The sequence below is a fragment of the Lepus europaeus genome, chromosome X (genome assembly GCF_033115175.1).
Source record: "Lepus europaeus isolate LE1 chromosome X, mLepTim1.pri, whole genome shotgun sequence".
NCBI classification, from domain to species: domain Eukaryota; kingdom Metazoa; phylum Chordata; class Mammalia; order Lagomorpha; family Leporidae; genus Lepus; species Lepus europaeus.
The window spans coordinates 80,989,272-81,010,905 of NC_084850.1; the positions used below are offsets into that span (position 1 = coordinate 80,989,272).

Here is a 21,634-nt window from a genome sequence, read left to right on the forward strand (position 1 = left end):
CTCAAAGATAGTAATAATATTCATCAAGTACTTGTCCATTTCTAGACCCTATGCTAAGCAGCACTTATATGCATTAACTCACTTTAGTTCTCAGGTAACCTTAAGATGAAGGTAAAACCCTAAGTTGTAGCCACAGCTACATTCCCCCTGTGATGAAGATACTGTTAGGGAAGTTAAAGAAGGTGCCTAGGGTCACAAAATAGTGCAACTGGGCTTCTAACCCAGTCTGACTTCAGAGCTAGCATGCAATATCGACACTGTTACCTCCAAATATGCAAGAGAAGCTCGGTATTTAAAGACATCCTTTAATTAACACACAATTATTCTTAGGTGTTTAAATTTAACTGAAAAGTGATCCCTGTTAAATATAAGAGTGGGAAAAAGAGAAGGAGGAGATGTACAATTTGGGACATGCTCAATCTGACTTGCCCCAAATGGTAGAGCTAGAAACGTGCCAGAGGATTCCAATTCAATCCCATCAAGGTGGCATGTACCAATGCCATCTCACTAGTCCAAGTGATCAATTTCAGTTCACAATTGATGGCTCTGATAGGTCTAAGAGTCAAAGGGATCACCCAAACAAGACTAGTGTGTGCTAATACTAACTGATAGAATTAAAAAGGAGAGAATGACCCAACATGGGAAGCGGGATACACAGCAGACTCATAGAATGGCAGATGTCCTAAACAGCACTCTGGCCTCAGAATCAGCCCTTAAGGCATTCGGATCTGGCTAAAGAGCCCAGAGAGTATTTTAGGCATGGAAAGCCAAGACACTGTGGCAAAAAGAAAAAAAAGACTTAAATAAAAGATCTCTGCAAGTGAGATCCCAGCGGAAAGAACGGGCCATCAAAGAAAGAGGTACCTTTCTCTGAAGGGAGGAGAGAACTTCCACTTTGACCATGACCTTGTCTAAATAAGATCAGAGTCGGCAAACTCAAAAGGTTTCCATAGACTTGTCAACAAATGACAAGAGCCTAGGGTGATTACTGATGCCATAAACAAGAGTGTCAATTTGTTAAGTCAACAACAGGAGTCACTGTGCACTTACTCCTCATGTAGGATCTCTGTCCTTAATGTGTTGTACAATGTGAATTAATGCTACAACTAGTACTCAAACAGTACTTTACACTTTGTGTTTCTGTGTGGGTACAAACTGTTGAAATCTTTACTTAATATATGCTAAATTGATCTTCTGTGTATAAAGATAATTGAAAATGAATCTTGATGTGAATGAAAGGGGAGAAGGAGTGGGAGAGGGGCGGGTTGCGGGTGGGAGGGAAGTTATGGGGGGGAAAGCCACTGTAATCCATAAGCTGTACTTTGAAAATTTATATTTATTAAATAAAAGTTAATAAAATAAAAAAGACATCCTACAGAGAGTACTTTGGGAATGTAAATAATCATCTCTGGATTTATCAATGTTTAAGTTCTTACTGTCATGTTACATAGCTTGTGTGTTTCCATTTGTTGAGTTTTTAAAAAATGAAAGTTCATGCCTCTATTGAATGAATGGAAATTCTTAATTACTGAAGGAAGATAGCAAAGGATGAAATTTAGTCATCCTTGCCTTCTCTCATGTTAGGCTGGTGGTACTCTAATGTACCATTGTATAAATTGCTCAAAAATGATGATGTGGAAAAATGAGTTAATAAAAAATATTTCTCTCTCTCTCCCCCCTCCACCAACAGTGACTGTATTGAGCCCAGCAGAAAAAGGTAAGAGGATGTTATAAATTGTACACTTAGATAAGTGGAAAGTTTATGATAACAATTTTTAGGAAGCTTACCCAGAAATAAAGTGGAACATACTTTCAGCGGCCATTTTGGCTATAGGACAGCGATTGGAAATTGCCAGAATTTAAGATAGGGAAGAACACAATTAACCACTCTACCAAAGTGATCTGGTCTCTCTCAGCTCATTACTGTTACCCAAACTACCTGCCCTTCCTGCCCAATCCATCCCCTACCCCAGGCATGGAGGAAGTGCCCCACAGTGGGCTTTAAAGGGCTAAATCCTTCACCATCATAGTCCCAGTATGTTTATTGCTCTCCTTTCCACTCCTCACCACCATCCTTGACATAACCTGTGGTTTATACATACTTTTTTAAAAAAAGATTCATTTATTTATTTAAAAATCAGAGTTACACAGAGAGAGAGAGAGAAGGAGAGGCAGAGAGAGAGAGGTCTTCCATCTGCTGGTTCACTCCCCAGATTGTTGCAATGGCCAGAGCTATGAGGATCCGAAGCCAGGAGCCAGGAGCTTCTTCCGGGTCTCCCACACAGGTGCAGGGGCCCAAGGACTTGGGCCATTTTCTACCACTTTCCCAGGCCATAGCAGAGAGCTGGATAGGAAGTGGAGCAGCCAGGACATGAACCAGCGCGTATATGGGATGCCGGCTCTGCAGGTGGCGGCTTTACCCACTACACCACAGCACCGACCCCTATACATACTTTTTGAAGAGATGGAGATGTTTCCATTTTAAAAAGTCGAAGTTAGGCATGAATCTAAAAAATCCTTTAGCTTTATTTTATTTTATCGGTAATAGCCATAAGTATTTATGTAGCCTCTAGCCATTTTTAATTCTCACTTCATGGAAATTGATTGTTTTAATTCATTAACCTATCTGGCATTCATATTATTCCATTCTATAGCTCCAGTTTGCTATCAGTCATTTAACAGAGGCATTGGCTATAGAGGAAACAGAGCAGTAAGGTTGGGAGACAGTAGAGCAGAGTAGTTAAAAGTGTGGGTTCTGGAGCCAGACCATCTGAATTCAAATCCTGGCCCTTCTGCTTCCTAGTAAATTATTTATCTCCTCATGCTTATGTATAGAATAGAAAGAATACTGCCTATTTCATAGAGTTGTGAAAATATAATGTGTTAACGCATGTAAATCATGTAGAAAAGAGGTGAACAAAACAAATCCTGATGACTCAATACATTTTTACAAGTTTTATTATAACATTACAGCAAGTCTTTAGTTGCCTTTTATTTTTTATCATGCATGGTTCTTAATATCAGAGATCATCTTTTACATACTTTATGTATAATATTAAATAATCATAAATAAATATCTCCACAATAAACTTCCATGACAAATTGAGTGGGGGCTTAGATGATGCTCTACCATAATAAGAATAATGAGAATAATGGTCTGTTTATTCTTGAAGCTAAAATTTATTGTGCCAGGTACCCTGCTGAGTACTGCATATGCATTGTGTCCTTTAATATTTGCATTAACACAACAATGTAGATACTCTTACGTTCATTTTATACAGAAAGAAACTGAAATTTAAAGAAGTTAAGTAATCTATCCCAGGTCATCTCAGTAGCAAGTGGTATTGATTCAACCCAGAACTGTCTGACTTCAAAGCCCAGGCATACTCAAACAAAGGTACATTTATGCTTTACTTTTCAATTGATAATCTCCTAGGCTTGCCTAGCTGTGCTCTTTACTCAGAAACTTGATGTTCAACTGCTTTTTACCACTGTCCAAAGTACCATGTCTTCATTTTCTTGTGTACCTTAGTGAACTTAACTACATCGGTGTGGAGTTTCATTTATGAACTCAACTCAGTTTAACAGATTTCTGGTAACATCAGTCCAGTTACCAGGATTTGAGTTCTCTAAAGAGATTGTTACCACAATGTATGATTTTTTAAAGTTTTATTTATCTATTTGGAAGACAAAATGATAGAGAGTGAGGGAGAGACAGAGTGAGCAAGATCTTCCATCTGCTGATTCACTCCCCAAGTGCCCGCAACAACCAGGACTGGGCCAGGCTAAAGCCAAGAGCCAGGAACTTCATCTGGGTCTCCCACTTGGGTAGCAGGGGCCCAAGCACTCAGGCCATCATCTGCTGCCTCCCAGTCAGTCACATTAACAAGAAGCTGAATGGAAAGCAGAGGCAGGACTCAATGTCAGACACTCCAATATGGGATATTGGCATCCCAAACAGCAGCTTAATCCACTGTGCCACAAATGCCTGCCCCAAAATTGCATGATTTCTTCTAACGCTAGGAATCTATGATTGCAAAGCACTTTTTTCCTTGATCTTCAGTTCATCAACACAGTGAGAAATAAGATTACATTTTGCATTTTCATCCTGCAATGGGGCATAATGGGACAAAGCATAGGTTTTACGAGATAGAATATCTGAGCTGGAATTCCAGCTGTGTTATTCACTAGCTCTCTGACCTTTGGAAACTAACTCAGCTCCTCTGAACCTCAGTCTCTAAAATGAGACTAGTTTAATAACGTCTTACAGATTTGTTGTAAGCTAGTGAAAGTATGCAGCAGTAATCTGCCTTGTAAATGTTAAGTATTAACAATCTCAGTTGTTACTTTTTTGAATGTCAGAATTCTCAGACACTGGAATCCATAAACTAAAATAAGATTCAGTTATAATCAGAAAGCCGTTAGACTTTTAAAGAACTTTGAACACTATAGCAGTTTACTAAGAGAGGCTGTGAAATCTCCTTTTCAGAAAGTGTCAGATACCCAACTATTTGGCATATTTGCCTAGAAACAGTCCAAAAGACTGATAACTATCTGAGGTCCCTTCTAGTCCTGTGTGAATCTGTAACTTGGTTCAAACTATACTGCACTATTAAAGAAGCATAAAATATGGTATATGACTACCAGGAGGAACATTATTTAGCATAGACAGAGAGAATATAAAAGCAAAGAAGTAAAAGGCTCAAATAACATAATTTCATTCAGTCTCCAAAGCATAAGAAAACCATAGTCAAAAATACTGAAATTTTTAAAAAAATTTTTCTTTACTTAATGGTTCCTATTATAGGTTGAAGTGTATCCCCTAAAAATTCATCTCCATGAGAATGATCCTACACGGGAAGCAGGATACACAGCAGACTCATAGAATGGTAAATGCCCTAAACAGCCTCTGGCCTCAGAATCAGCCCTTAAGGCATTCAGATCTGGCTGAAGAGCCCATGAGAGTTTCTCAGGCATGGAAAGCCAAGACACTGTGGCAAAAACAAAAACAAAAACAAAAACAAACAAACAAAAAACCTAAATGGATCTCTGTGAGTGAGATCCCGGTGGAAAGAATGGGCCATCAAAGAAGGCAATACCTTTCTCTGAAGGGAGGAGAGAACTCAAGTGGCTTCCATAGTCTTGGCAGCTCATGACAAGAGCCTCGGGTGATTACTGATGTCATAAATAAGAGGTCAATTGTTAAATCAACAACGGGAATCACTGCGCACCTGCTCCCCATGTAGGACCTCTGTCCTTAATGCATTATACTATGCGAATTAACAGTAAAACTACTAGTCAAACAGTACTCTATAATGTGTGTCTTTGTGGGTGCAGTCTGTTGAAATCTTTACTCAGTATATACTAAATTGATCTTCTATATATAAAGATAATTAAAAATGAATCGTGATGAAGAATGGGATGGGAGAGGGAGTGGGAGATGGGATGGTTGCAGGTGGGAGGGAGGTTATGGGGGGGAAAGCCACTATAATTCAAAAGTTGTACTTTGGAAATTTATATTTATTAAATAAAAGTTTAAAAAAATCATCTCCACCTGGACTTTGTGAATGTGACCTTATTCGGATGTAATCAAGTTAAGATGAGGTCATACTGGATTAGAGTTAGCCCTGATCCAGTAACTGATAGCCTCATAAGAAAAGGGAAATTTGGTTATATAGATATACACAGAGAGAAGACAGCCATGTGGTGATGGAAGCAGAGGTTGGAGTTATGTTGTCGCAAACCAGGGAAAACTAAAGATTGCCAGAAACCACTAGAAGCTAGGAAAAGGCAAAAAAAAAAAAAAAGGTTCTCCCCCAGAGCCTTCAGTGATAACAGAGTCCTGTCTATACCTTGATTTCAGATTTCTAACCTCTGGCACATTTTTCCTCTATAAAATGGCGATAATACTTAACATTTTAAGGTTATTCTGAGCACTAATAAGAGAAGATATATCTCTTAGTATAGTACATGGACATGATAAGGACAAAATAAGTAGTAGTAAATACCATTACTACATTATTATTATTATTGTTGTCGTTGTCATTGGTACTAACATTGGAGAGAACTTGAAAAATCTTCCTTCTAAAAAGCATAACATATTTCAGTACTATAATTCCTTGTGACTCCTCTTTTGAAAATTGTCAAAATCCATAGGTAGAACAAGCAAGATTCAAAGAAGTAAAATATGTCACCTAGTCATTCTGATTCTAGTACAAAGAAAGAACTAAGGCCCAGGTCATCTGAACCATAGACCATAATATATATTATGTCACCCTTGGTTATACAGGACTTGGAAATTTTTCTTTAAGGTAATAATCCATATCTTCTTCCATAGATCATACAAGAAGCATAATAATAATGTACTTACTTTGCTTTCATAACTGTTTTACATAGATAATTTCATTCACCATCATATTACCCTTATTTTGAAGATCTTAACTGAGAACTTCTCCCTCTTATACCCCTTAAGTGAGGCAATGGGATGTGCTGGAGGTTAGGAATAAAAGTCAGGTCCAAGGATGGGGTAGGGCTCAGAAGTGAACTTAAGATGATATCGACAATTCACATATAATTGAGTAATACATTGCTCTACACAGTTGCTCATCTTCAAAAATAGGACACTAATCATTTCAAACAAAATTTCAACTAATTCTCTGAGAATTTACTTGCATTTTGAAGAATTTGCAAACTAAATTCTCTGGTTCCTTCTTTTAAACTTAAATAGTTATATGCTCGGCGCCGTCCTCGTCCAGCAAGAGACAGAGACCGAACACTTTGCACGGGGTTCCTTTATTGCTCGGCAAGCAGGAGATCCAGCTTCGATCTCTTCTGGGCAGGAACTTCCCTTACACCCGCGTAGCAAGGGTTTATATGCACAATACACGTCACAAATCAGGTGATAGGCTAGAAGCGCGGGGATAGGACAATCTCGTGGCAAGGCGGGAAGGAGCGAGCTAGAGCGGGAAATCTAAGGCGGGAAGGAGCGAGCAAGAGCGGGAACTCCCTGAGATGAGGAAGAACCCGGAAGCAGGGAGTCGGCGCCATCTTAGGGGCACGGTTCCTCCGGTCTGGTTCCCTACATCTCCCTCCTTTTGTTTTTGCACAAATCACATCCCCGACGGCCCTGGCTCATGAGGGCCGGGAGAATATTTACTAGGCAGAGAGTAGAGGTGCATACCCAGCGTGCTTGTGATCCGTTAGTTACGGAACTTCAAGGGCCTGGCCACAACCCCTGATGTCTCCGTTAGGGATCAGTTTTTATTCCCTTTTGCTGGGGCAGGCTGGGAATTGAACCTGCATGCATATGCATATGCTCTCCCAGGACCCCCGGAACCCCCGGGTGGACTCCTGCTGCAGTACCTTTGGTCTCGCATACCCAGTTTTCGCTCCCCGTCAGGGATGGGTGATACAGCCCAATGAATGAGAGGGGGAACAAGACAACTCGAGGAAGGTGTGTGCCTGATGGAGGCATTGTCCATATGTGAGGCGTGAGTAGGGATGGGGGGACGAGGGTTTTAATCGCTGGTATGGACCCGGTCATAAGTCATGCGAGCCAGCATGGCATATGCATCCGGATCACGGTGATGGAGAGCAGCATACGCTGCCGCGCGGAACTGATGTCTGACGCTCTCCAACTTGTTGTTGATGAAGGAGCTCACCTAGCGAAGTACACAGGGACGTCTCGTTGTTTTGTTGCAATTTGTCGTCCTGTGAGAGCGTGGTAATCTCGGTTATCTCGGGGGAGATGTCGTCCGTAGGTGATAGAGGTGTATCTTGTGGCGGCGGGGCTGTTTTTCTGACCAATCTTTCCGGTATCCAGAGAGGTTCTCTTCCAGATTCCTGTGGGAAGACACAGACCGCGCCTCGGTTCCAGCATAATACCGGATCCGGGCCGTACCACTTTCCCGTGAGGACATCTTTCCAACGGACATAGCCTCGTGAAGATGGCTCCTTTAACATGTGTCTCTCAGCGGGGGACATAGAATGATCTGTCAAATTCAAAAAGTTTATAGTAAACAGTGCAAGGGAGAGGCGCATTCGAGGGGTTTTGCCCGTGGCAATTCCCTCCTTTTGTTTTAAGAGAAAAGCCTTGAGGGTTCGATGAGCCCTTTCAATTATGGCCTGTCCCTGAGGGTTATAAGGGATTCCAGTTTTATGTTGTACCTGCATACGGGTGCAGAAATCTTGGAATGATTTACTTGTGTATGCAGGACCATTATCTGTTTTTAAAGTTTTTGGTTTGCCCCAGGCTGCCCATGCAGCAAGGCAGTGATTAATGACATGGGTGGTACGCTCACCCGTCTCCAGAGAAGCAAAAATTACTTGGGAACAGGTGTCAACTGACACATGAACATACTTTAAGGTCCCAAACTCGGATATGTGGGTGACATCCATCTGCCAGATATGTCCTGGTAGTAATCCTCGGGGATTAACCCCCACCGAAGGCACAGGGGTTAAAGTAGGGCATGCGGCACAATGGCGAACAATATCGCGAGCGGCAGCACGAGAAAGACCGAATTTGGCGGCAAGGGTTTTTGCGTTTACATGGAACTCTGAATGAAACTGGATAGCCTGCTCTTCTGGGGAAGAAAATTGGAGTATCCAAATGGGGCGTGTGGCTTGATCAGCTATAGCATTGCCTGTGGTCATGGGTCCAGGTAAGGAAGAATGAGCTCTAATATGAGTAATAAAGAAAGGAGCAGACCGATTCCAAATAGATTTTTGCAGGGTGAGGAAAACTGTCGCTACGGAGGATGAAGAATTGACTAGTCCTGCGGCCTCAAGGATAGACACAGAATTAACCACATAGCGTGAATCAGACACAATATTGACAGGTCCGGGGAAATCAGAGAAGACTTGGTTAACTATAAGAAGTTCAGTTACCTGGGGGGAGTTAGTAGCGAATTGGAATGTTTTTGGCACAGATCCTGAAACAACATATGCACCGACTCCTGTTTTAGAACCGTCGGTATACACTACTGGGGCTCCCTGTAAGGGCTTTTGGGATGTGGACTTTGGAAAAATAACTGGGTGAGACTGAACAAAGGTTAGCAAAGGATCAGAGGGTGTTCTGTTTGTAATAGTTGCGGAAGTGGAGCAGACTAAAACCGCCCAAGCATCAGTACAAGCGATTAGCACACGTACCTGTTCCATGGAATAGGGGACAACAATGGTGGATGGTTCGCGTCCAAAATGTTGGATAGCCCTCTGAATGGCTAGGAGAGTTATCTCCGCCACTGCCACGGGATAGTAACTAATAGATCTAGTAGATGACATTGAGGGATGGATCCAGAGGAGAGGCCCATCCTGCCATAGGACCGCGGTGGGCTGTTTAAGGGTGTCGAGGACCCAAAGAGTAAGGTCTCCCGCAGGGTCCCAACGTTTTAGGGCAGCTTTACTAAGGGCATCGTTGACAATTGACAGTGCTTGTTTGGCCTCAGAGGTGAAGGTTCGGGGGGAAGCAAGATCCGGGTCTCCTTTAAGTATATTAAAGAGGGGCTGCAATGCAGCATTAGGAATGTTAAGGTAGGGCCTAATCCAATTGATATCCCCTAAAAGTTTTTGTAAGTCATTTAGAGTGGAGATAGCATTGATTTTTATTTGAATTTTTTGAGGTCTAATTTGAGTAGGGGCGACTATAGCCCCAAGATAAGAAACTACAGACGACAATTGCACCTTATTAGGTGCAATATGCAGCCCTGCCCCTTCCAGCACTTGTTGGAGTGTACTGTATAAGGCCAGGAGCCTCTCTGCTGTGGGGGCTGCACACAGTAGGTCGTCCATATAATGTAGGCACCTGCAGTCGGAATATCGGTCTCTAAGAGGTTTTAGTACTTGGGCTACATAGACTTGACACATGGTGGGGCTATTAGTCATACCCTGAGGCAAGACTGTCCACTCCCAACGCTTGTCCGGTTGTTCCTGGTTCTGGGTGGGGACAGTAAAAGCAAAACGTGGGGTATCCTTTTTGTCCAATGGAATGGAAAAGAAACAATCCTTAAGATCTATTACAATAACAGGCCATTGGTTGGGAAGTGCCGAAAGCAGAGGAAGACCACGTTGCACAGGGCCCATAGGCTGCATCTGTGCGTTGACTGCCCTAAGATCATGTAAGAGTCTCCATTGACCTAATTTTTTGCGGATGGCAAAAATAGGCGTATTCCATGGAGAGGTGGATGGGATCAAATGACCAGCGTTGACCTGCTCCAAGACCAGAGTGTTGACTGCCTCCAGTTTCTCCTGAGATAGGGGCCACTGTGGAACCCAGACGGGTACGTCCGTTAGCCACGAGATGGGTAAAGGCTCCACTGGTTTAGGAGGCGAAACAGTGACCCCTAGGAAAAACCCAGGCCAACTTTACTTGGTCTTTGTTTTGGTTCAATGGGGGAAGGGTGGCCCTGGAGCTGGACACCGAGTCCCTTGCCTGGGACGTAACCCATATTTTGTAGCATAGATCGTACTGCAGGGGAAGTGGTGACCAAAGCAACATCCATTTCGGCCAGGACGTCTCTCCCCCAAAGGGAAATGGGTAGAGGTAAAATGAATGGAGAAAACTGTCCTCTATGACCCTCGCTATCCTGCCATGACAACAAGGCTGCACTGATTTTTGGGAAATGAGCAAAACCAAGTCCTTGCAAGGTTTGTTCCGCCACATTTGTAGGCCATGTACTAGGCCAGTCCTTTGTTGCTATAATGGATTTGTCGGCTCCTGTGTCTAAAAGTCCCTTAATGTCCTTGCCATTAATCTGCAACACTAAAGTGGGACGTTCATTTAAAAGCATATGTAAGCCGGTAAAATTAATGCCAGAGGACCCAAAGTTACCAGCGCCGCGAACGTGGTTTTTAGCTGGGATTAAAGAGTGAAGACTGGGCAGTAATAACATTTGTGCGATACGGTCTCCAGGATTGATTACTAAAGGTCCCTGAGGGGCCTGAACCATGATCTTTACTTTACCAGTGAAATCAGAGTCAACTACCCCGGGGATCACAGCTAGCCCTCGGAGGGCGGCGGAGGACCGACCCAACACTAATCCAACCGAATCCGGGGGCAGAGGACCGGAGCAGTCGCTCTCCACTAATTGTACCCCCATCTCCGGAGTTAAGAGGAGAGGGGAGGTGGCGCGGAGGTCCAGGCCTGCGGACCCGTGAGTGGCACGGGCTGAGGGTGCACTGGGTGTAGCGCAGACACGGGAGGTGGAACCTGAGAGTAGATTTGATTTTGGGGGCTCCTCGCTGGGTTGGGGAGCCCCCTCTGGCCGTTTTTTGGCCCCTGGGCGCTACCTGTAAGTGGGTTGCCATCGATATCGAAAGCAGAACGGCATACCTCTGCCCTATGAGGGCCCTTGCGGCAACGGCGACAAGGCTCTATGCCTGAAGGCTGTGCCGTGGAATACCCATGGCTGAGATTGGGGCAATCGCGTTTTCTGTGACCCGGTTGATGACATTGGAAGCAAAGTCCTGAAGATATGGGGGGTCGGGTCGATTTAGATTTTGGACTGTTTTCTTTGACTTTTGCCAGCATCGCAGCTAGGCCCGCATTAGTAAGTGGCCCACCGGTATCTCTGCAGTATTTTAACCAGGAGTCCAGAGATTTATGTCTATATTGTCGAAGAATGTTTTTGCACTCTTTATTAGCCTGCTCAAAAATAATTTGTTTGACCAGTGGCTGAACGTCAACCTCGGAAGGGAAAATACGCGACGCAGCCTCAAGTATGCGAGCGACAAAATCAGCGAAGGGTTCGGCCGTGCCCTGAACGATCTTGGTGAGGTGGCTAGCTGAGTCACTTGGATTGGACGCCTGCCTCCACGCACGTTGGGCACAGTTGGAAATTTGCCTGTATACTTGTCTAGGGAATTGGGTCTGGTCAGCCTGATAAGGTCCACGCCCTAAAAGCATATCAGCATTCCACGTAGGGTGGCCGTCCTCAGCATTTTCATCTGCCTGGTCATGACAGCACTCTGTATTCATAGATTGCCACAAAAGAAAGCCGCCTGGACTTAAACAGGCCCGAGCCAATTGGGTCCAGTCGCTAGGTGTTAAAATGGACTGGCCGACTGATTCAAGGAGTGACAATGTGAATGGGGCTGTGGGTCCATAGTCATGGACCGCAGCCTTAAGTTGTTTTAATACTGTCATGTCCAATGGTTCGTGCCGGGCCTCTCGCGTGCCCAAAGCCAAAACAGGGTAAGCCTGAGCGGGGGCAGCGGGAGCGCCAGTTCGCAACTGTTTCCAGGCTTGTTGATGAAACTGTCTGCCTGAAAAAGGTGGCACATTTGGGACGTTTAATGGCCATGGCGGCACGGGTGTTAGATGGGGCTGAGGCACGCCTACATGACCGCCAGTAGGAGGCGCTGCGTCTTTAATCTGATGGGCGGGCACGACATCGATAGGAGGAGCCGTAGGCACTAGAGGGCGTAAACAGGCATCTTTTAACTTTTGCCGCAGCTGCGCATACGTAGGAGGCGGGGATTTAGGATCGCCGTCCCCTTCCCCCTCAGACTCAGAGGAGGCGGAGCCACATTCGGAGCCTGAGGCCAGTGAGGAAGTCTGGCATCCCGTGTCCTTAAATTGTATGAGGTCCCGGGCGCCGTCCGAGCTCTGAGAACGAACTTCCTCGAGAGCCTCGCGAACCGCCGTAAGAGTCGGGCGGTCCGCTCCCACCGACCTCTCCTCTTGGAGGCACGCCCGCAGTAGTTCCCATAAGGGGAGAACAACGGGGTCGATATCGGGTTCCTGGGGATCGTTAACTGTGCGCCGGAGATCCTTTCCTAATTTCTCCCAAGACTCAAGAGTTATTTGGCCCTCGTGGGTGAGCCACGGCGCAAAGAAATCAACACTTCCAAGGAACCTGACAAGTGTGGTCTTAGAAACCTTAATCCCTTTGCTACGCAATAATGCTTTTAACGGATTAAGCAACATTGAATGGCTAGATGAATTTCCCATTTTCAGTTTAAAGCGAGAAGACACGTCCGCTATCTTATTTTCAGTTTAAAGCGGGGGAACAAGTCTGCTATTCTTTCAGTTTAAAGCGGGGAAACACGTCCGCTATTCTTTCAGTTTAAAGCGGGGAAACACGTCCGCTATCTTAGGGTGCGTCCACCCTCCAACCACGAGATATACCTCACTCGCGGGGCCCAGACGGTAAGACTGACCTCGCTTACCTTCTACTTACCGGGCAACGTAGAGGAAGCTCCCCGTACGGGCCACCAGCTGCTCGGCGCCGTCCTCGTCCAGCAAGAGACAGAGACCGAACACTTTGCACGGGGTTCCTTTATTGCTCGGCAAGCAGGAGATCCAGCTTCGATCTCTTCTGGGCAGGAACTTCCCTTACACCCGCGTAGCAAGGGTTTATATGCACAATACACGTCACAAATCAGGTGATAGGCTAGAAGCGCGGGGATAGGACAATCTCGTGGCAAGGCGGGAAGGAGCGAGCTAGAGCGGGAAATCTAAGGCGGGAAGGAGCGAGCAAGAGCGGGAACTCCCTGAGATGAGGAAGAACCCGGAAGCAGGGAGTCGGCGCCATCTTAGGGGCACGGTTCCTCCGGTCTGGTTCCCTACAGTTATAATTCTTTTTTTTCTTAATTTTCATTTATTTGATGAGCATAGAGAGAGAATACATGCTCCTGTCTGCTGGTTCACTCTCCAAATGCCCCCAACAGCCAGGGTTGGTCCAAATGTGGGAATTCAATCTGGGGTTCCCATGTGGAGGACAGCACTCAACTATTTGAGTCATCACCTGCTGCCTCTCTGGGTGCACATTAATGGAAAGCTAGAATTGAGTGCACAGCCAGGACTCAAACCCAGGTACTTCAGTATGGTATGTGAACATCCAAAGCAGCACCTTAAGTGTTAGGCCAGACATCTGCCCTTGCTCGTAATCATTTACTTTCTCAGAAATAGGTGTACTTCCTAAATAAGGCAATTACTATGGGCTGATTAGTGTCATCTCAAAACTCCTATGTTGAAGTCATGTTCCTCAATGCCTCAGATTGTGACTGTATTTACAGAGCCTTTAAAGATGTAACTTTAGTTAAAATGAGGTCACTAAGGTGGGCTTTAATGCGATAAAACTGATGTCCCCGTAAGAAGAGGAAATTGAGACATAGACATGTATGAAAGAAAGACCACATGAAGATACCAGGAAAAGATGGCTATCTACAAGCCAAAGAGAGAGGACTCAGATGGAAGCAAACCTGTCAACTCCTAGATTTTAGACTTCTAGCCTTTAGTAGTGTAAGAAAATAAATTTCTGTCATTTAAGGCACCTAGTCTGTGATACTGTATTATGGGAGCCCCAGAAAACTGATACAAGAACTTAACCAGGTTTCCATTTGAAAATCCAAAGCATGGAAATATCTGTTCTGTGTCAGCTTCTCTATTATCCTGACCTTAATTTACTGATGATATGTTAAACACCAGGAGGGTAAGAGGGAAACAGGAGTGAAAATTGAGGGCCACAGTATGGGATCTTTTGTATTCATCTTTAGACTATATAGGAAATCTTTGTTTTCAGTAGTTATATCAGTGTTCTCAATAATATACTATTTTATGTTATTATAAAACTATTTTATAATAAAGATTTGGGGACCACAGAAATGCCCCTTTTAGAGGTTCCTAGTTCCAAAAGGCTCTTATTATTGTTTGTTACAAATAATGTTTATTGAAAATTCAAACAGTACAGAAATGTGTAAGATAAAAATTTCAAGTCCTCCTCACACTGTTCCATCTTCTATCACTGTTTACAGATAACTACTATATTTAGTTTGTTTGATTTATATTCTTCTAGATCTTTTTCTCTGAATTTACATATAAATAAAATATAAGTATCAATGTACTTATTGATATATGTATCAATGTACATTTTTATATAGGTTTGGTTTTTATTAATGGGATTGATAGTGTACATATTATTCTATAGCTTGATTTTTTTCACTCAGTTCTGTGTCGTATATGTTTTCTTGTTAATATATATAAACATACTTCATTATTAAAACTATATAAGAATATTCCATCATTTATTTAGCCACTTCCTAAAGATGAATTTCTTTTTTGAAAGATGTATTATTTTTAAGAAAGCATTTATTTAATAAATATAAATTTCATAGGCACAACTTTTGGAATATAGCAGTTCTTCCCCCCATACCTGCCCTCTCATCCCCAAACCATCCCACCTCCTACTCCCTCTCTCATCCCATTCTTCATTAAGATTCATTTTTAATTATCTTTACATACAGAAGATCAACTCTACAGAAAGTAAAGATTTCAACAGTTTGCACCCACACAGACACACAAAGTATAAAGTACTGTACAACACATTAAGGACAGAGGTCCTACATGGGGAGCAAGTGCACAGTGACTCCTGTTGTTGATTTAACAATTCACACTCTTATGTATGATGTCAGTGATCACCCGAGGCTCTTGTCATGAGCTGCCAAGGCTATGGAAGCCTCATGAGTCCACAAACTCCGACATTATTTAGACAAGGCCATAATCAAAGTAGAAGTTCTCTCCTCCCTTCAGAGAAAGGTACCTCCTTCTTTGATGTCCCCTTCTTTCCACTAGGATCTCACTCACAGAGATGTTTCATGTAGGTCATTTTTTTGCCACAGTGTCTTGGCTTTCCATGCCTGAAATGCTCTTATGGGCTTTTTTAGCCAGATCCAAATGTCTTAAGGGCTGATTCTGAGACCAGAGTGCTATTTAGGGCATTTGTCATTCTATGAGTCTGCTGTGTGTCCTGTTTCCCATGTTGGATCATTCTCTCCTTTTTAATTCTATCAATTATTATTAGCAGACCCTTGGTCTTATTTATGTGATCCCGTTTACACTTAATCCTATTTTATGTTCAATTATGAACTTAAACTGATCACTTTAACTAGTAAGATGGCATTGGTACCTGCCAACTTAATGGGATTTGGAGTCCCATGGCACGTTTCTAGCTCTACCATTAAGGGTAAGTCCGAGTGAGCATGTGCCGAACTGTACATCTCCTCCCTCTCTTATTCCCACTCTTATTTTTAACAGGGATCAATTTTCAGTTAAATTTAAACACCTAAGAATAATTCTGTGTTAAGTAAAGAGTTCAACCAATGCCATTAAGTAAAAAAATAAAATACTAAAAAGAATAAAATAGTAAGCTGTTCCTTGACAGTCAGGACAAGAGCTGATCAAGTCATTGCTTTCTCATAGTGTGAGTTTCACTTCTACAGATTTCCTTTTAGGTGCTCTATTAGTTGTCACAGATCAGGGAGAACATATGATATTTGTCCCTTTGGGACTGGCTTATTTCACTCATCATGATGTTTTCCAGATTCCTCGATTTTGTTGCAAATGACCAGATTTCTTGTTTTTTTTTTTTAACTGCTGTGTAGTATTCCATAGAGTACATATCCCATAATTTCTTTATCCATTGATGGGTATTTAGGTTGGTTCCATGTCTTAGCTATTGTGAACTGAGCTGCAATAAACACTGAGGTGCAGATAGCTCTTTTATTTGCCAATTTAATTTCCCTTGGGTAAATTCTGAGGAGGGGGATGGCTGGGTCGTGTGGTAGGGCTATATTCAGATTTCTTTGGTATCTCCAAACTATCTTCCATAGTGGCTTTACCAGTTTGCATTCCCACCAGTAGTGGATTAGTGTGCCTTTTCCCCCACATCCTCGCCAGCATCGGTTGTTTCCAACAAAGAGCTTTTAAAGAAAAGAGGTATGTTGGATAATTGCCACAGCAACAGCTTTAGCATTTACATGTGTAGAGATATATGTGTGTGTTTGTGTGTGTGTGTGTGTGTCTGCTGCATTACTTTCCCCCCCTACTTTGGTGTACATCTTTATACCTTGCTACATTCATTCTTATTCACACAAGGATGTGTTTCCAGGTGTCGTATATACACACATACAAAATCACTCATTTCCTACTAGTTCCTGAGAGCAACAGCTATAAAAACACCCTGCTGACCAAAGATGTTGCTAATAACAACTTTATGCTACCTCCACCATGTAATTTCAGATTCCATAATTTCTACCAAGTTGTTTATGAATCATTATTTCAGAAAAAAAGCTCAAGTAGTCATTCTCATTTCAGAAGCTATTCACATAATGGGACATTAACATTGCAGTACAGTAACTGATTTCAGAATAACTGTATGGTTAGGTTGATTTTTCCTTGGCAGGAGGCCATGTTTTTTATGGCTGAATTCTTCTACTCCTGCAAACCTTTGCACTTTGTGGAAGAAAAGAGAAAAAAAACACTTAAAAGACTTTGGGCTTTTGGCTTTAATCACTGCCAGCTAACTGAAGGGCTCTGCTTTGCTTGTTTACTTAAAAAAGATGTTTTTCATTTTATTCCAATGTCAAGGAGTAGTGGCAATTCAAGGGTACAGTTCATAGTGTTTGGATTTCTCCAGGGATCTGAAACCTTACTGGAGCATCACACTTAAAGTCTCAGTATCTACAGCTTAAAATGATGACTATTCTAGATATCATAAATTATTATAAATAAATATATTGCGTTTTTTAAGGCAGAAAGGAATGGAAGTGTGCACACTGGGGAGAGGGGGAGAAACATAAAATTGGGAATCATAAGGCCTTCCCCTAATTCAAGAATACTCACTTCAGCTATTGGAAAAGATGATGTAATTGTCTGATAGGGATGGTGGAGAAAATCATCCTCCTTAGGATGATAGTTAGACAAGCAAATGGCCTCTTAAGGCCCTGTGTCTCATGATTCATCTGTCTCAGAATCACTTGAGAGAGTTGCTAGATTCTTGGACTCCATTTTTGGATGGAGTCCATTCAGTGATTTTGAGGCAGGCTGAAATTTGAGACTAGCTGCTCTAAGGGAAAGAGCTCTTGTCTGGGAGTGAAGAAACCTGGATTCTGATTCCATAGCTTCCATAATTTTGGTGGGTAATCCTTATCAAACCAGTTACTTTCTCTGGGCCTCAGTTACCTCTCTGAAAAATGAGGAGATTAAAGTAGATGATCTCTACAATCTCACTCAACTCAAAGATTTTTATGGAATCTACAGTGCAGTCCCTAGTCTACCAATCTGCTGAATGACCTTCACTTAGTCATTTAGCCTCAAGATCCACCCATCTGCATCATAACTTCTGTGAAACCCTAAAATACAAGAATGGCAGCTAGCTGTTTCCAGTCCCCATGGTAAAACCAGTTATTAATGTGTAGTAAGACCTGGACCAAGTTAAAGCCCCATGCTTCCTATCTTAATCATTGGAATAAAAAGTATAGTTAATGCACTTAAAATACTGCAAAGTGCAAGAGCTTAGGTCTTGGATGTTCAGATTATCCAAATTGGTTAACCTCATTACCAGTGAAGTGCATAATGAGAGAGTAAACATAAAATAATTTTCTCATGGGGCTGGTGCTGTGGCACAGTGGATTAACGCCCTGGCCTGAAGCGCCGGCATCCCATATGGGCGCCAGTTCTAGTCCCGGCTGCTCCTCTTCCAATCCAGCTCTCTGCTATGGCCTGGGAAAGCAGTAGAAGATGGCCCAAGTCCTTGGGCCCCTGCACCCGCATGGGAGACCCAGAAGAAGCTCCTGGCTCATGGCTTCGGATCAGCGCAGCTCTCGCCGTTGCGGCCAATTGGGGAGTGAACCATCAGATGGAAGACCTCTCTCTGCCTCTGCTCTGTCTGTGTAACTCTTTCAAATAAATAAATCTTTAAAAAATAAATAAATAAAATATTTAAAAAATAAAAAATAATAATTTTCTCCTAATCTCTTTAAAACCAAAGCTTCCATATTCCCATTCCATACTGAAGGAGCTCAGTGTAACATGCTCTTATAACCCCTCTAACTTACATAGTCATGGAATTTTCCCCATATACAACTCATAAAATCAAAGAAAAAAATCTTAGTAAGTGATAACATATAAGGAAACAATATAAAGGTCTTACCTAAAATTTTTTTTAAAAATCTGCTAACAGTGCACAAAGGTTAGACTGTGGAGGAAGAGGCACTCTCACTTATTGATAGCAAAATATAAATTAAATACAACATTTCTTAGTCAAAGTTTGGCAGTATCTACTAAAGAGCATAACTTTTGGCCTGGCAATTCCACTTCAGGGAATTGATCCTATAGATATTCATTGTTCATGTGTTGATGACATAACAAGGAGTCTTGGGACCGGCACTGTGGCGCAGTGGGTTAACTCCCTGGCCTGAAGTGCCAGCATCCCATATGGGCACCGATTCTAGTCCTGGCTGCTCTACTTCTGATCCAATCCTCTGCTATGACCTGGGAAAGCAGCGGAAGATGGCCCAAGTCCTTGGGCCCCTACTCCTGCATGGGAGACCCCGAAGAAGCTCCTGGCTCCTGGCTCCTGGCTCCTGGCTCCTGGCTCCTGGCTTCGGATTGGCGCAGTTCCGGCCACTGCAGCCAATTGGGGAGTGGACCATCGGATGGAAGACCTCTCTACCTCTCTCTCTCTCTCCCCCTCTCTCTCTGCCTCTCCTCTCTCTGTGTAACTCTTTCAAATAAATAAATAAAATCTTAAAAAAAAACAAGGAGTCTTAAAAAGTTCATGAAATATGTATATTATAAAAACAAACTGCATGAATTTAAAACATTTTTGTGCCAAATTAAACTTCTTTTTTTAAAAAAAGATTTATTTATTTATCTGAAAGACAGAATTACAAAGAGCGGAGCGTGGGGAGAGAGGTCTTCCAACCGCTGGCTCACTTCCCAAATGCCACAACGGTTGGAGCTGGGCTGATCCGAAGCCAGGAGCCAGGAGCTTCCCCTGGGTCTCCCAAGCAGGTGTAGGGGCTCAAGGACTTGGGCCATCTTCCACTGCTTTCCCAGGCCATAGCAGAGAGCTGGATTGGAAGTGGAGCAGCCAGGACACTAATCGGCACCCACATGGGATGCTGGCACTTCAGGCGGCAGCTTCACTTGCTATGCCACAGTGCCAGGCCCAATAAACTTATCTTTTAATTCCATTTTCCATGAAGTTTTTGAAGTTTCCTCATATATAAATTTTTCATTTAAGGGTTATTTGTATTAGTAAGGGAAAAGAGAAAAAACTAATTTGCTAGCACAGTCAAGTTAAATATAGTACATTCATGCAATGGAAATTCAAGCAACATTTTTAAAGGAGCGTTATTAAGCTTACGCTCTCCCAAGTTACATTAAGTGGAACAATCACTAACAATCACAGTAAGTGAAAAAAGTAAGGTACAAAAAATGTGTATAGAATGACACTATTTGTGTGAGAATGTGTACTATTTTGGTGATTTTATGTGTTTAAAATCTGAAAAGATACACTGTAAAGTCATATCCTTGTGCTATTTCTTTTTTTTAACTTTTATTTAATGAATATAAATTTCTCAAGTACAGCTTATGGATTACAATGGCTTCCCCCCCCCCGCCATAACTTCCCTCCCACCCATAACCCTCCCCTCTCCTGCTCCCTCTCCCCTTCCATTCACATCAAGATTCATTTTCAATTCTCTTTATATACAGAAGATCAATTTAGTATATATTAAGTAAAGATTTCAACAGTTTGCACCCACACAGAAACACAAAGTGAAACATACTGTTTGAGTACTAGTTATAGCATTAAATCAAAATGTACAGCACACTAAGGACAGAGATCCCACATGAGGAGCAAGTGCACAGTGACTCCTGTTGTTGACTTAACAAATTGACACTCTGGTTTATGGCGCCAGTAACCACCCTAGGCTCTCGTCATGAGTTGCCAAGGCTATGGAAGCCTTCCAAGTTCGCCGACTCTGATCATATTTAGACAAGGTCATAGTCAAAGTGGAAGTTCTCTCCTCCCTTCAGAGAAAGGCACCTCCCTCTTTTTTTTCTTAAGGGAAAGGGTTTATTGGGAAACACCCAACAGACCAGAGTGAAGGGGCGGCGAAGGGAAAGAGAGAAAGAGAGTATAAGAGAGAAACAGAGGATAGGAGCTAAGAGAGAGGAGAGAGCAGAGAGGAGAGAGAAGAGAGACAAGAGGAGCCAAGAGAGGCCAAGAGAGCACAGGAGAGAAGAGCCAAGAGAGAGAACCAAGAGAGCAGGAGGGAAGAGCTGAGAGAGCACATGTTCAGGAACAGGCCCTTTTAAAACTTTGCCTGAGGGCGGGCAGGGAAGCAGGAGCAGCGAATCACATTAGGATGGGGGGTGGAGCCTGGCTCAGGTAGCTGGGCCATGTGGCCACCTGGCTAAAACTGCCCCAGTTTCCTAACATTCCCCCCTTTTATTTTTTGATTCCTCCTTAATATTTCATTTTCACGAGAGAGATTTTCTATCTTGTCCATTAGGGATTTCTGTAGTTCAAGAATTTGTTTTTGAGAACTTCTTAATGTTCTTATCAATTTTTTGAGATCTGCTTCTTGCATTTCCTCTTTCTCTTCATCTTCATAATCTTGCATTGGCGTGTCTTGTTCATTTGGAGGCATCATAGTGTCTTCCTTGCTCTTGTTACCTCGGCTTCTACGTTTGTTGTTTGGCATGTTGGAGATAATTTATGTTTTTTTTTTTTTTTTTTTTTGCTGTGGTGTTTTTTTCTCGTTATACTATGCCTCTAAGTGGGCTGTCTGCTTTGATGGATCCTTAGGGGCTGTGATGGGTGTGGCCAGAGAGCTCTGCTTGATTCTT

At 42.8% G+C, this 21,634-nt stretch overlaps 1 protein-coding gene across 3 annotated transcripts in view; it reads left to right on the top strand.

Annotated features, from left to right (window-relative positions):
* Positions 1–21,634, top strand: part of ZDHHC15 (zinc finger DHHC-type palmitoyltransferase 15) — a 97,584-nt gene that overhangs the window by 13,557 nt on the left and 62,393 nt on the right. For 2 of the 3 annotated variants that reach the window (XR_009865075.1, XM_062184267.1), the window contains exon 2: positions 1,691–1,717. The exons of the other annotated variant lie outside the window; for it this stretch is intronic. Coding sequence is in view for 1 of the 2 variants with exons in the window: in XM_062184267.1 (XP_062040251.1) it covers positions 1,691–1,717 (27 nt within the window). In the remaining variant the exon portion in view is untranslated. The remainder of the gene's footprint in view (positions 1–1,690; positions 1,718–21,634) is intronic. 3 annotated transcript variants of the gene reach the window in all.